We start from the raw sequence: 14,799 nt of genomic DNA on the forward strand, positions 1-14,799 counted from the left end.
GGTCATCGTCCCTTCCTTGTCCACCCACAGTGTCAGGATCCAAAAGCGATGGCCCTTCCCTGGCCACCTGAGCAAATGATCCTAGGGAAGTAAATGTGAGGACGTCCTCAGGTTTCTCAGTGATCAAACTCAGTCCTCCAGTAGCAAGATCTGCACCACTCCTATACACCAGCAGTGGTCCAATCAGGCACCACTATGGGGATGACTCCTGTATGCACACCAGTCATACAGGCACCAGTATGTGGATTGGGACGAGACTATTCCAGCCTACTTCCTGAGCCGATACACACATGGCAACTTTCTAGGGCAGTTGCATGGCCATACAAGGGTATTCGTGACCCGAGAAGGCAGGAAGACGGCCAAAGAACAAAGTGGCCAAAGAACAAGTGAAAAACCTTGTGGCACCTTGTGGCACAGCCATTTTAGGACACTAGCCACTGTTAGCTCATTCGCGTTTACCACATCTATCTGACTACTAACTAAAAATATAGGAAAAATGATAAAAATGTAATTGCTGCCACCAGCTTGTATTTAGGCACATTTAAAAGTAGTCAATAATCACTTTGGTGTAAGTCTAGGTTGAAACATTGCACTACGTTGAAGGATACTGTGTGCAATATGAAAAGGTTACCCAAAGAGATAACAAGTAAAAAGACAAAAGGTATGCTTAGTTTTCCAGTACTGCCAGTCTGAAGAAGTAGCCCATTTCCCCATAAGAAATGAGCATAAGTCCAGTGAAAACAAAAGCAAAAGGTGAGGAGGTCGTACACTACAGAGGAAAAGTTGCCTAAAAGAGAAACTTTCCCAACAGTCCCCTTTCCTCAGTCATCACCAATCCTTAATTTACCCCTGGTCTCAAATGTATGACCGTCCAAAATTCATTTAATGGTTGCCTCGGAAAACTAAGTAATTATTTTAGTCAAAGAGTGCCCCTTTCCTTTTGAAGATTGTACAAATAATGATTCCCCATTGTTAATTGGCAGCTTTGACATTGGATATCTAGCATAGGGGTCCGAGCAGCTGCTGGCAGACAATCAAGCCCTCTAGAATTGGCAGTAGGACTCCATAAAAAAGGACATGGTCTTGCCACTTTATAAACTATTGGATAAAATTAATCAAGATGAGGAAACACCCCATTTGCTTCAATGGGACAAAAGTCTCTCGATTTACATTTCAACTGACTCCTGGACCCGGATATGGACAAGAGGTAAAACAAAGTGCCAGAAGCACTTTTACCAAAGAATGCGCATATTAGATCATGTCCCATTGATACTGTACCTCACAACGTCTCCAAAGATTCCTAACTAACTATTTGCCTCTTAGTTGAAGAAACTGCAGGGAGACAGGCACTATGGGACAGATGTGGTGGCATTGTCTGTGAATACACCATTTGGGAGGAGATCCTTTTTTAGAATCAAAGATATCACTAATACTCCATTCGCTTTGAAACCACTGCTTCTGATCCTGGGCGACTCAAACCAGGAGGGGGGAATATGGAACCTCTGAAAATGAGGCAGCTTTAATAACACACCTTCTAAATGCAGCCAGATTAACAATTGCCTAACCCAGAAAAAACCTTGAAGTAGACTTGATAGCTTACAGGTGACATAAATCGCGAGACACCTGGGCCAATGAAAAAGAGACCACATGGACTGAAACCCTCCCAAAGTTATACTAAGTATGGGCCAGTTTTCTGGACACTGCCAAACTTCTTTAAGTGACATTTATTAGACGCTTCTTGTTAAAACATTATTTCTCTGCCATAAATATCCCCCTCCGACCCCCCGCACCCCACATCGATATTGGTTTAACTATTTCATACAATCAACCTACGGCACATTCAACATTTACTCCGATGAGAGAGGTTGAATATGTACCTGTCAAATCACCTGATCGCCTTTATGTACATCTTCTTAAACACCGAACTGCATGTTTGTTGAGACACTTTTCCTAATTTTCTTAGTTTGTTTTGATATTGTTTACTTATCACTGTTTTCTAAAAGGAATAAACAAAGTTGAGCCAAACAAAATGTGCATTGGTAGCATAAAACCCTAACCCTGAAATATCACCTTTTGTGTCACTGTCCATATTGATGTAATACCACAGAATAACGTCTCTGAATACATTGAATACATTCAAAGCTATATATTTTGTGTTTTTATTCAGTGATGTAACATTTTTAAGCCTTTGAATATTTGTTATGTGTTTAATAGATTGCTGTGTTTCAGTTCTAGGAAGTCTGTCTTCTCAAAACGTGAGACACTTGCCGAGGCAGAGCCTGGATGGAATTTATATGTAGTAAACTCAATTTCGACCAGCCAACTTTACAAGGAAATGGTAGTATACCCAAATTCTGCTTTAAGCAATGAAACAACTTGAATTTATTTTTCCTGTGTACAAATGTGCATATTTGCAGCTCTTCTGATGCTTGCTTCACAAAAGTAGATTTTATGTATTTGATTGTAAGTCCTGCATTTGAAAATTGGAGTGGTGTTTAAACAACTGCATCTTTCTAGGTTGAGTACAGCAAGAATTATACAACCATCAGAACACAGAGCAGCATCCATCTTTTGAGTGAGGCTCATTTGTTGGTAAGGGCAGCTCTAATGGACCACAACCTAATAGACATGGAAGAAAAGGAGAACCTGTTAAAAGCATTCAAAGATAGCTGCGTACTGCTGGGAGACTGCTTTAGCAGGTATTTACGTTTTGTTCTAATTACATTTTTTACACTTTTTAAACTGGGTTTTCGATTTGTCATGCTAACTGGCTGCATCACAGATTTGTTATGCTTATGCTCACAATTCTTTCTTTTAGTTCTTCCTCTTAATCCTAGTTCTTTCCTTTTTGTCATTGCCCTCCTTTATCCCTGATCCCAGTCCTCTTGGTTGTGGTACAGCTTCTCCTTCATCAAACTCCTTTGTCCTAGTCCTCCCTCCTGATAGCCCTTTGTCCTAGCCTCTCTAAATAATTGTCATTTGTCCTAGTCCTTCTCAGTCATCGCAGTCCTTCATCATAGTATTTGTCCTTATCCTTTGTTTTAGTCCTTTGTAATAGTCTTTTTGATTCGTCTTTGTCACAATCTTTAAACTTTATCATAGTCGTTTGTCCTAGTACTTCCCCTTCATCCTAGCCCTTTCCCTTTCACCTAGCCCTTTCTTTGTATCCTAGTACTTTGTCGTAGTTCTTTTGGCCTTCATCCTTCTTCATCCTATTAATTTTCCTTAATCATAAACCTTCATCATGATCCTACTTGATAGTCCTTCTATTTTATCCTCGCCCTTCTCAATAACATCATTTTTCTTCATCATGGTCCTTCTTCCTGGTCCACCTTCATTGTACTTCTTTGTCTCAGTTCTTCTCCATCGTTGTCCTTCATTCTAGTCCTCCTTCATGATAGTCCTTCGGCTAGTTCTTCTGCATCTTAACAGTTTTGTCCTAACCCCCTAGTTCTTTCTTTGTATCCTAGTAATTTGCCCTAGTCTTTTGTCCATCAGTCTTCTTCATCCTATTCCTTCGCCTTAACCATAATCCGTCGTCATTATCCTACTTGATAATCCTTCTCTTTTTTCATGTTCTTCTCCATTATGCTTTTTCTTCCTCATGGTCCTTCATCCAATTCCTTCTATATCTTAGTGCTTCATCCCAGTTCTTCTCCATCATAGTACTTCGGCCTAGTCCTTCCCCTTTGTCCCATTCCTTTGGCATAGTCCTTCTCCGTAGTCAGTCATTCATCTTCGACACAGTCGTTCCACTTTGCCCTAGTCCTTCCCCTTTGCCCTAGCTGTGTTCATTTGCCTTTGTCCTTGTACTTTGACCTTGGGCAAAGCCGCTACAGGTGTGTCCTTATAAGGGTAAATGCTTGCATGCTGGGGCAAAGCTATCATGAGTGTTCTCACAGGTGCAATTCTGGCAATTTATTTTGGTATCAATACTGCATATCTAAAAACTGTTCAAGCTTGCGTACAGGCATCTACTTGTGCTTCTGCGTATGTACTACATGTTTATTCCTGGGTAGAGTTACTTATTTGTCCCTGTTTTTTCGCTCTGATGTGCCCTTTGGTAGAAGTCGATGCATCCTTTCAGTGACTCAAAATAATATCTACATATTAACACACAACTCAGTTTCCTCCTATGTCCTTTCTCTACATACTGTATGGGCATCCCTGCATGGGAACATAACCTTTTTTCCCCTCACAAAAGAACATTTCCCTTGTTATTAAATTTAGAGCGTGCAGTGACATGGCACAGCACCTATGCTCAGCCCCTTGTGCTGCACCAACGGAAACGGTCCTGCACTCTGTGAGCGTGTGAGTTTAAACAAAAAAAATCTGCCAAACAAATTGTCCCTGCTTTCTTTTTAATCATAAGTAGCCGGCGGTGCCTTGCTCCCCCAGTGATTGTCGGTCCTGAGAGACTTCAGCAGGTGTGCATCCTGTGAGGGATCCTTCCCGGCCTCTAATCCCCAACGGGATCTGGCTTGAGTGCCTTACCTCAAGGTTGCTTTAAAACAGTCTCCCCAGTTGTTGTGAGATTCTTGCAAGATTCCAAAGCATCGAAGCCTTTGTGCAACGCAAGTCGAAGTCTGTCAAGCAAGGCAAGGTGAATCACCTTTTTTTTCCAGAGCACTTAAGACGGAGGGTTCCTTTCCAGGGAGTTCCCCTCCTGAGAAGGGTCCACTCAATCCTCTTACCGGCAGACATCCTGAGGTTTGCAAGGCAGCCAATGCTCATGTCGAGGGTTCTATGGACTTTACCTGGTCCAGCGCAGAGGGGTCTGCTGGATCTTGAACCAGGCACTGGCTTCAAAGCCCTAGCACTGGGCTCACCCCTGAGAGGTGCCTAAACACAGTCAGATTACCAGGCCAACACCTGAGTGCAGCATGACTCCCAGAGTTTCCTCTGAGGTCTGCTGCACTACCAAGTCAAGACCTGAGGGCCTCCATAGGCCTAGACTTCAAGGTTCTGCACCAAACTCTAGTTTCCTGTGCATTCCTGTTAGCAGTACCAGAATAATGGCAGCAAAGCAATCTGGTGTATCAGTGTCTTTTCTTCAGAGGAGGAGGGGCACTCTTCATGTGGCCCATACCCTCAGCATGGGCTACTCAGTCAAATAGGAAGTTGGTACTATCGGCACCACCTTCATACAGAGAATGATGTGCAATGGTGGGTTGGTCAGGGGCTAAAATACTTTGGTGCACTTTATACCCCTCATCTTTGTCATCTTTGAGTTACTTGGAAGAGGGAGTGTATCCGTCTAAACAGGCCCCTCGGAAGCCTTCAGCTACATGGACGCCTTCAGCACTGGCTCAGGCTTCAAGCCGCATGTGAGGAGAGATTGTTTGATAGATTTCAGAATGTCATGAAACCGCTGCATATGACTGGCATCATCAAGGGCCTGTTTAGAGAGGCAATTCCTCAGATGGAGCCCCATCCTCCACCTCAACCAGTGCCACCTCCTCCACCTCTGTTGTCCCCAACACCGTCGACTTCGACCCTACATCCTCAGCTGATTGAGCCCATATCGCCACAGCCCCCACAAGCCCCAGTAGCACTTCAGGAGGACTCTATTTGGGATCCAATTCCGACTATCCATACTACAAAGGGAGACAAGTCATCTATACACTGTCCTCAACAAAGTCCTTTCATGCCCTGATGGAAGGCCTTGAAGAATTTTTAGGGTATCTACCCCACAGCAGGAACAACCTTAAGCAGGGATAATGGCAGATTTTAATGCTCTGAGCAGCCAATGGCTCTGCAATTCTGCTCCACAATGATATGCTAATGCTGGCAAAAAAGATATTGCAAAAGCCCACACAACCCTGCCAGTAAATAAGAGTCTGAATGCTAGATTTAGACCATTCTGTTGTTTCTGCATCCTTAACCAAAGCCCTTCGTGGTGGCAGCGGCTTCTCTATATTCAAGACGTCCACGGCAGCGTCTTCGACTGCTTCCTCATCCTCCTAGTGCTTAGCCAGGGAAGACAGACTGCTGGAAGCCTATCGCAGGAAGGTCTATCTCAACCTAGGCCTGCATCTCAGACAGGCCCATGCAGATGTTATGCTGGCAGCTGCCAACCAAAAGCTTTATGCAGTCTTCCACAGGGACAAGTGGTGCTTTGTACTCACCACAGCTTTTTGCCCAAGGTCCTCAGCTTTGCATATTAATCAAGAAATATTTCTTCATGCACTTTTTTCAGATGCGAAATCTGATGTAGACAAAACTTTGCATTGTTTGGATTTGCAAAGGAGGTAACGTTTTACCTTAGTGGGACTAAGATGCTCAGAAATTCGAGCATTCTTTTTATCACTTTTGGTGGAGCTTTTTCAGTCAAACAAGCTTTTAAAGCTTCCATAGCCATGCGGATGGTGTCTGCTATTTGAGCAGCATAACCTGCCCCTGAATGAATTCATGGACATAGAGTCAAAGCTAAGACCACAGTAGTAGTCATTCAGAGCCATTTGTGATAAGCAAGGAAGCTACCTGGGCTTCCACCTCCTCCTTTTGTAAACATTACTGTCTAGACACCAGCTCCACGTCAGGTGCTGCTTTCTGATAGGCAGTTCTAAAGAACTTGTTTGCAACCAAAGCACAATAATCTTCCTCGCATCTTAGTGGGTGCATGGAAATCACCCATACTGTATGTAGGCAAGGGGACAGAGGTTTTAGGAGTAATAATACGTTTTTCATCGTAGTAACTGAAGTAATTCTTTTCTATGAACCCCTTTCCTCCATATGACTTGCCATCTATTCCCCCCAAAAAATAAGTAGGCTAGACAGAGGCCTCGTGCCAGACGCTATAGAGAGGGGCTGTGGTGTGTTTGAGGGCTGGGCTATCATCTGCATGCTCTAAATTTAAATGGAAAATTTGCTTTTTTACTGGGCAAAAGGTTCCGGTCCCTCCTCTATTCTGAGATGCCCATGCAGTAGAGAGGATAAGGGACTATGGACTAGGAGTACTTCACTCACTATAATGAGTAACTCATACTCTTTACATACTTATAATAAGATTAATACAATTAAGTCAAGACTAAATCAGACAGACTTCTGTCAATATGAAACAAAAATATTAAATCATGAAAATATTTGCTGCCTAATAGTGGCATTGTGCTTTCATTTTTGTTGTGGCTGCCAAATTTGATTTCTTTTCTCCTTGGAATGTTCATCCATAACTTGTGCCCCCAATTTTTATTTTTTTATTTTTTCGAGTGCAACATATTTCCTTTTCTATAGCCTAATTTTTCTAATTTTTCTATAACTAACAACAGTTATTTGTGTCATAATAGACCATATAGCCTTCATTATATAATATCTACAGGACTTCATCAAATGGGATCTCCCATCGTAAACATATTGTGTTATTTTCTTTTGATGTTGACAAGGTTTCAAAAGTCACACTAATAGCCATTTTCTTTTGTTATTTCTTTTCTGGACTTTTTTGCTAGCATCCGTTTTTTTACGCTTCATTTATATATGGCTCCATTTCTCACTGCACTGTTGAATAAACTGCTCTCTTTTGTTGTTGTTGTTGATACAAACACAAAAGTGCAGAATATGGAGGCAATAGTGGCATTGGAGGCCCCTCTCAGAAGCCATTCAGGAAAGATGGTTGCGTCTTTCATGTCAATCCCCATTTCACCCAGTCCGTGTGATTGCTGGCACTTCAAAATCACCAGAGTATTGCAAGAAGGTGGTGAGAAAAAGAATGAGTGGAAGAAAGGAGCACATCTGCTGGTGAAGGATGAAGCATGTTGTCCTGAAAGGGGCAAGCAATCTAGAGGAGTTTTTTTCAGGGAGGATTAGCAAAGATATAGATGTAATTGGTGCTAGGAGAGTCTACTGGGCGGTAGGGGCTGGACAGGAGGCAGGAGTTCACCGACCAGATCACTGAGCCTGTACATGAAAGTGGCACCAGCTGACACAGAGCCTGGTGATGGTGTGAAAGAGAGAATGAGAGTCAAACATGGAGAACCAGAGCAGCTTGGCTATTGAGACTGTATCCGATCGTGAGCCATGAAGAGTGTTGAGGTGGAACAGAGGTTCAAGTTGTGAGAAAGAAGGCTTCCGAGAGTCATCGAGGAGCTGAAACAGACAAAATGGATACATGATGCAGATGGAGGTCAACACACATGGGGAAACTAATGGTAGCAGTCATAGGGGGAACAAAGTCCTGAGCCCGGGCAAAGTTTACTGTGAGTGCTACCATGAAAAAAAAAACAAATACATGACAGATTATTCTGTGGTCATTTTATCAAAACAAGCAGTATCTGCTTGATGTGCCCTGGTGCACAGTCCGAAACCACTACTCGCAGCTCCCACTTTCTATGATATTTTCCCTTGTAGTCTGTGAAATGACTTCTGAACACCTTCCTCTGTTTAATGTGAGAAACCAGAGGGTGTCTCACCCGCTAGTCCCCAGGGATATCTCCCTCAGGAGGCCAGGACATGGCCATCGCTTTTGGATCTAGACCTTGTGGGTGGACCAGTGCGGGCGGATCACCTGGGTGAGGGGTCTTCAGGGAGTGGGGGTGAGACAGCCGATGGTGAGACGCGGTATTCCTTCCTATTTTGTTTATCTAACCCATCCTATTTGTTATACAAACACTGGGCCGAGGAAGAGGATGACTGAGAGTAACAACATTAACTTTCACACATCGTACTGGATATGTCCCACTAATTGGGTCAGGCAAAGTCAGGCACTTTATTCTAACTGCATACACCTGATACCAATTAGCTCTCCTCACACGAATAAAAGACAGAACCCAAAGACACAGTCTTTCCCCTTCTCACCTGTTTTTTTTGTTTGCTTGCGACCTTCTGTGGTGTCTTCTTTCGCACGGTCCGGGATTTGTATAAACCTGTGTGCTGATCCTCGGATTCCTGCGTTAGGTTGACAATCGAACTCCAGAATACATTCAGATATCCAGGACGGAGACTAGGAAGGAACAATGTCCGAACTTGGAGGCATGGAACGCTGTGACCCGTGCGTGGGCGAAAATCCAGGAGGTTCAGAGGTAAGTTGGAGGAAAGGAAAGAAGGAAGGGGGATTCAAGGAACCGGGAACCAGGATTCAGAATGAAGCCCCGAGCGAACTCCGGCAACACATGTCCAACTACAGCAAGCGGTAGCGTTGAGATGCGCAGAGCCACTGGGTCGTGTCTGTTTTGTAGAGCGTGGAGCGAAGAGACTGCCAAGCAGCGTTCCCGTATCAAGCGGCCATGTTGGAAGGATTATTGCATTCAATCCCCTATGGTCAGGGACCACGAAGTCCAGAAGGGATGCAGACAACGGTTCATGACAAGAGCGACGGACCAAGGAACAAGAGCAGGTGGTCAAAAACCCCAAGAGTTCCCTACTGGAGGTCGTTGCCTCCGTCAGGCCGCAAAAGACACATGGAGAAGGCCAGATCCCACAAGTGAAGACTGCATTATGTTTCAGGGACGCCAGCAACCCTCCCTGGCGAAAGGCAGAGTTGGGGAGGCAAGGCAAAGCCTGTGGTACTAACCTTGACTTGTGAATTGGGAATCGCAAAATCAAGAAGAGACGCACACAGCCAGTGATATGGCAAGCGACCTGAAAAACCGGTGTGTGTTGCAGTATGAAGTAGCAACATTATAATCGCAATTGAAGGCTGCCCAAGTGTGAATGAGACGCGAGGAAAGGCAGACCAGTGAACGAACTTTGAAGTGAAAGACAACTGCAATACTAAGTAACGGAGTGGTCCTGTGAAAGGAAGTAGCCCACTCGAAAGTCTCTGTGAAAAGTACATTGTTTGAAGTGAAATAAAGAAGTTTAACTCCTAGAGAAGGTCAAAGTGGTCCTGCAGTGGTCTGTAAAGAAAGCCACGCACATTCAAAAGTCTTAGACCTCCGGAAGTGGTCCGAGCACGACACAGGGAGACCCAAAGTGAAATATGCTTAGGGAAGGGAGTCCCCGATCCCCCTTGAAAGTTTGTGTTGAACTCTATTGTGAGAGGTCTGAGCCCGGCAGAGGGAGACCTACGAGAACTGTGTGGTGAAAGGTCTGAACCCGACAGAGAGGGACCTTTATTGAATTTTTTGGTTGAAACATTATTTTGGAAGTCGAGAAAAGAGACTTAAACGTGGAAGGCCAGATGGGCCTCAATCCACGTTTTGGAACTGTTTGTGTTGGAAGCCGAGCCAGAGTGTGTCATCCTGCCTACAGGGACAGCCTTGCTCTGTGAGGTCTAACGTGGGGAGGAGAGCTGGTTCAATCACATTTATTCATTTAAATACTGATTTTTTCCTTTTGCATACATTTCTCCTTTTTACACTTTTTGTACAAGAGATAGGGCAGGCATTAGGTTTTGTTAGCATAGGCCATTTTAATTTGACAGACTCCACTAGCACTGTGTTATTTATTATTTGATGGTCGAGATTGCTCACATCTTAGTTATAGGGCAAAATAGGAGTTTCTCCAACCACAACGATTTCCATAAAGGTTTTACAAATTGTACCCATTGTGTCAGTGTCATACTTGTGATACCTTGCCTCCCCTACAGTAAGCGGAGCATTTTAGCTGGAGAGATTAGCGGCCGATGGCCCAGAAAGAGTAGTGAGTGGACCTTTGAGCAGAGGGCCTGTTGTCCCTTAAAGGATGTAAATGGACAAGATAGGAAATGGAAAGAGTGCCTACATTGCTGCATGCTATGTGGAATTACTACAGTTTCAAAACCCAAGAATTTGTTTAGGCTCGCAACTTTGGTTGACAATACCTCAGTCTTTTATTCAGAATTTGGAAAATAAAACTAAAACTATAGACCTTTTGCTCAACTTATTTCTTGAATGATTTCAATTGCCACGTTACTTGTAATTTGTGTATTTTCAAGTTATGCTATAAAACACTTCTACTAAAGCTCATCAAACCCAAATGTTCACAAATATTTATATTAATTAAAGCATTAATTAAAGCTGGGAAGGTATGTGGTTAAGTGCATGAATCACGGACAGGGCCAAAGTGGTGGCTTGACCACCTAACCAAAGTGTGTGATCCTGAGCAGATCTTTAAATCTGTTTTAACTGTGTCTTCTCAGAGTTGTCCTGGAAGTGGTTCATTTTGAATATTTTGCTTTTAAAAAAGACTCACTGTTTACTATATTATAGGTTTGCGGAATGTATGTCCAGTCATGTTTAATAATGTAATGTATATTTTGTACTTCCCTTTAGTATAAAGTACTCCACTCTCCCAAGGGTAGTATTACCTTTGTGCAAATCACTTGTTTCTTATTTAAAAAAACGTGTATTTATTTTTTAAAACCCTCATAAAGTTGCTCACCACATGTTAGTGTGTGCTATATATGCCTCTGCCATCTGTAAATGTGTTATTGTAAGTATTTTCTAATCAAAATTACATCCATGTTCTTCAAAAAAATACAAATGTAGTCCAAGTCGAGAGGCACTTGATATTTGAACACCTTTTTATAATTGCGATGCATGATAAGGGCTCTGTCGTTCCTTTTTTGTCTGGATTGGCAACTGTGGTTAAGATCTGTCGAGATAGAAGGTCCTTAAATCATGAGCCCTACATCGAAAGGACACCTAGCCATGCTCCTGGAGTAGTTAACTCTGGATGAGGTTGGCGAAATGACAGTGTTCTAGAAGATTTATTTGAAGGAAATTGTTAGCAAAAATCTTCATTCTCCATTTGGGTCAGAAAAGAGGAGTGCTCTCGGAGGTAGGTGGAGAAGGAATGATTATGGGCGGGCTTGATCCTCCAGGCCTTCCGCCAGATTTTATGGTGAGCAATCACTGCTGACATTAGGCCACTGCTGTGAAGCAAAGTACAGTCACTGTACTGTCTAGCACAGAGGTAGCCACTGTCTCCATCCAGATGTTTTGTTCTGCAACTCCCTTGATCCCTTACCACAGACTATACTGGCTGGGGCTGATGGAAGCTGTAGGCCAGGGAATCTGCAGGGTGGTATTTTGGACACTGCTTGAACTCTAACAGGAATCTGGTTTATGGGTGCTTTGAAGAAAGAGTTACAGCAAAGGGTCCTTGCTGTTGAGTGCTATCATAGAGTAAACAGACATCTTTAGTAATGGATGGTGCTGTAATCACTGCAAAACCTCTTTTCAAAGTTATCTCCATTTTCTTAAATGTGCAGCCTTGATGGGGAGGCATCAGTTCAAGAAACTCTGAACCGAAAGGTTGCAAGCTATGGAAACAACTTTCATCACTAGTGGAAAATTCGGCTTCAAATGCAAATGACATAGATTGCTTTAACCAGGGATCGTGATAGTACTTGCTTATTGACATCTTTCCAGTTGGTCAACAGCAGGTGTTGAACTGCTTTATGATGAGGCAGACATGTCGGGTTCTACGGATTGGTAGGACTAAAATAGGTTGTCATTCTCATCCCACAATGCCGGCAAACTTTTCCCCATGTGCTGTACACAATTACTCGTATTGCACACATCTCACCTTCTTAAGGGGTTCAGCTCCTGCCTCTTGGGATAAAGACTATCTTCATAATTTGCAAAGAATACAGATGCTGCCACCACAAGGATATGTTATGTTATGTTATGTTACTTTACATTTATATAGCGCCTTATGTACTATTGGTATGATCTGAAGGCGCTGGTAGGTTGAACGCGCCATTTTACTCCCGGGTCCGGAGCGCTATAGAAATAAAATAAACAAACAAACGCCCTTGGGAACCGGAGTTCAAGTCAGTAGAGAGAGTCAAATGGTGCGTGTGAGCACACGATATGTGTGCAGCTGGTGTGACATTTGTGTAATAGCTGCTTCTTAGCAGTAGGTGTGGTGGTTGAGAGATCAGGAGCATGTGTTCATTCTGGAAGGATTTATCCAGACCGAGTGTGGCTGCGTTAGGCCTGGGGAGAACGCCTGGCTGGGGGGTGTGTAACCAGCATTGTTTACTTAGAGCGATGGGGAGTATGCAGCAGATGTTGGTATGAGAACAGTTATACCGAATGGTGTCATAGTATCTCTGTGTTCTAGTTGAATGGTGGTGTAGAGAAGAGAGTAAGCGTGGCAATGTGATATGATGGGTTACATGTTCTTTCAAACGCTCCATGCACTCCGAACCATTCCATGCATGTCACACAATTCCATGCACCTCCAGTCTGCTCCACGCACTCCAGTCTGCTCCACGCACTCCAGTCCTCCCCATGCACTCCAGTCCGCCCCACGCACTCCAGTCCGCCCCAGGCACTCAGTACGTTCCCCGCACTCCAATCTGTTCCCCGCACTCCAAACCGTTCCACGCACTCCACTCCACATGCACTCCGCACTCATCCGCTCTACGCACTCATCCGCTCTACGCACTCATCCGCTCTACGCACTCATCCGCTCTACGCACTCATCCGCTCTACGCACTCATCCGCTCTACGCACTCATCTGCTCTGCGCACTCATCTGCTCTGCGCACTCATCTGCTCTGCGCACTCATCTGCTCTGCGCACTCATCCGCTCTACGCACTCATCCGCTCTACGCACTCATCCGCTCTACGCACTCATCCGCTCTACGCACTCATCCGCTCTACGCACTCATCCGCTCTACGCACTCATCCGCTCTACGCACTCATCCGCTCTACGCACTCATCTGCTCTACGCACTCATCTGCTCTACGCACTCATCTGCTCTACGCACTCATCTGCTCTACGCACTCATCTGCTCTACGCACTCATCTGCTCTACGCACTCATCTGCTCTACGCACTCATCTGCTCTACGCACTCATCTGCTCTACGCACTCATCTGCTCTACGCACTCATCTGCTCTACGCACTCATCTGCTCTACGCACTCATCTGCTCTACGCACTCATCTGCTCTACGCACTCATCTGCTCTACGCACTCATCTGCTCTACGCACTCATCTGCTCTACGCACTCATCTGCTCTACGCACTCATCTGCTCTACGCACTCATCTGCTCTACGCACTCATCTGCTCTACGCACTCATCTGCTCTACGCACTCATCTGCTCTACGCACTCATCTGCTCTACGCACTCATCTGCTCTACGCACTCATCTGCTCTACGCACTCATCCGCTCTACGCACTCATCCGCTCTACGCACTCACTCGCACCTACGCACCCCTCTTTTCTTATGCACTCATTCGCTAATCCGCTCTATGCACTCGTCCGCTCTACGCACTCACTCTACACACCCCTCCTTTCTTACGCACTCATTCGCTCTGCACACTGCTCCACTCTACGCACATCCACTTGCTCTATGCACTTACTCGCTCTTACGCACCCCTCCTTTCTTATGCACTCAAACGCTCATACGTACTCGTCTGCTCCATACACTAGTCGGCTCTACCCACTAGTCTGTTCTACACAATCATCCGCTCTACACACTCCTTCATTCTTACACACTCCTCCGCTCTGCGCACTCTTCCGCTCTGCTAACCCATCCGTTCTGCTCACCCATCCGTTCTGCTCACCCATCCGTTCTGCTCACCCATCCGTTCTGCTCACCCATCCGCTCTGCGCACTCCTCCGCTCTGCGCACTCCTCCGCTCTGCGCACTCCTCCGCTCTGCGCACTCCTCCGCTCCAAGCACTCCTCCGCTCCATCTGTTCCACATACTCATCCGCTCCTCACACATCTGCTCTATGCACTTGTTCTTTCCACGCGTTCATCTGCTATATGCACTCATCAGCTCTACAAAGTCGTTCGCTCATACGCAGTTATCCGCTCTATACACTCATCCGCCCTATACACTCATCCGCTCTATACACTCATCTGGTCTGCACATTCATCTGCTCCAGCGTTCTACACACACTTCCGCACCCATCCGCTCTACACCCTCAT

The 14,799-nt window shown here is 44.8% G+C and overlaps 1 protein-coding gene across 1 annotated transcript in view; it reads left to right on the top strand.

Moving 5' to 3' along the window:
* The window catches only part of HPS3 (HPS3 biogenesis of lysosomal organelles complex 2 subunit 1), an 807,901-nt gene that overhangs the window by 380,751 nt on the left and 412,351 nt on the right, over positions 1-14,799 (top strand). Inside the window, exons 8-9 of the mRNA XM_069618362.1 lie at positions 2,230-2,338; positions 2,518-2,699. Coding sequence (XP_069474463.1) covers positions 2,230-2,338; positions 2,518-2,699 — 291 coding nt within the window. The remainder of the gene's footprint in view (positions 1-2,229; positions 2,339-2,517; positions 2,700-14,799) is intronic.

Source organism: Ambystoma mexicanum, chromosome 10 (assembly GCF_040938575.1).
Source record: "Ambystoma mexicanum isolate Mex_15411 chromosome 10, UKY_AmexF1_1, whole genome shotgun sequence".
Lineage (NCBI taxonomy): Eukaryota > Metazoa > Chordata > Amphibia > Caudata > Ambystomatidae > Ambystoma > Ambystoma mexicanum.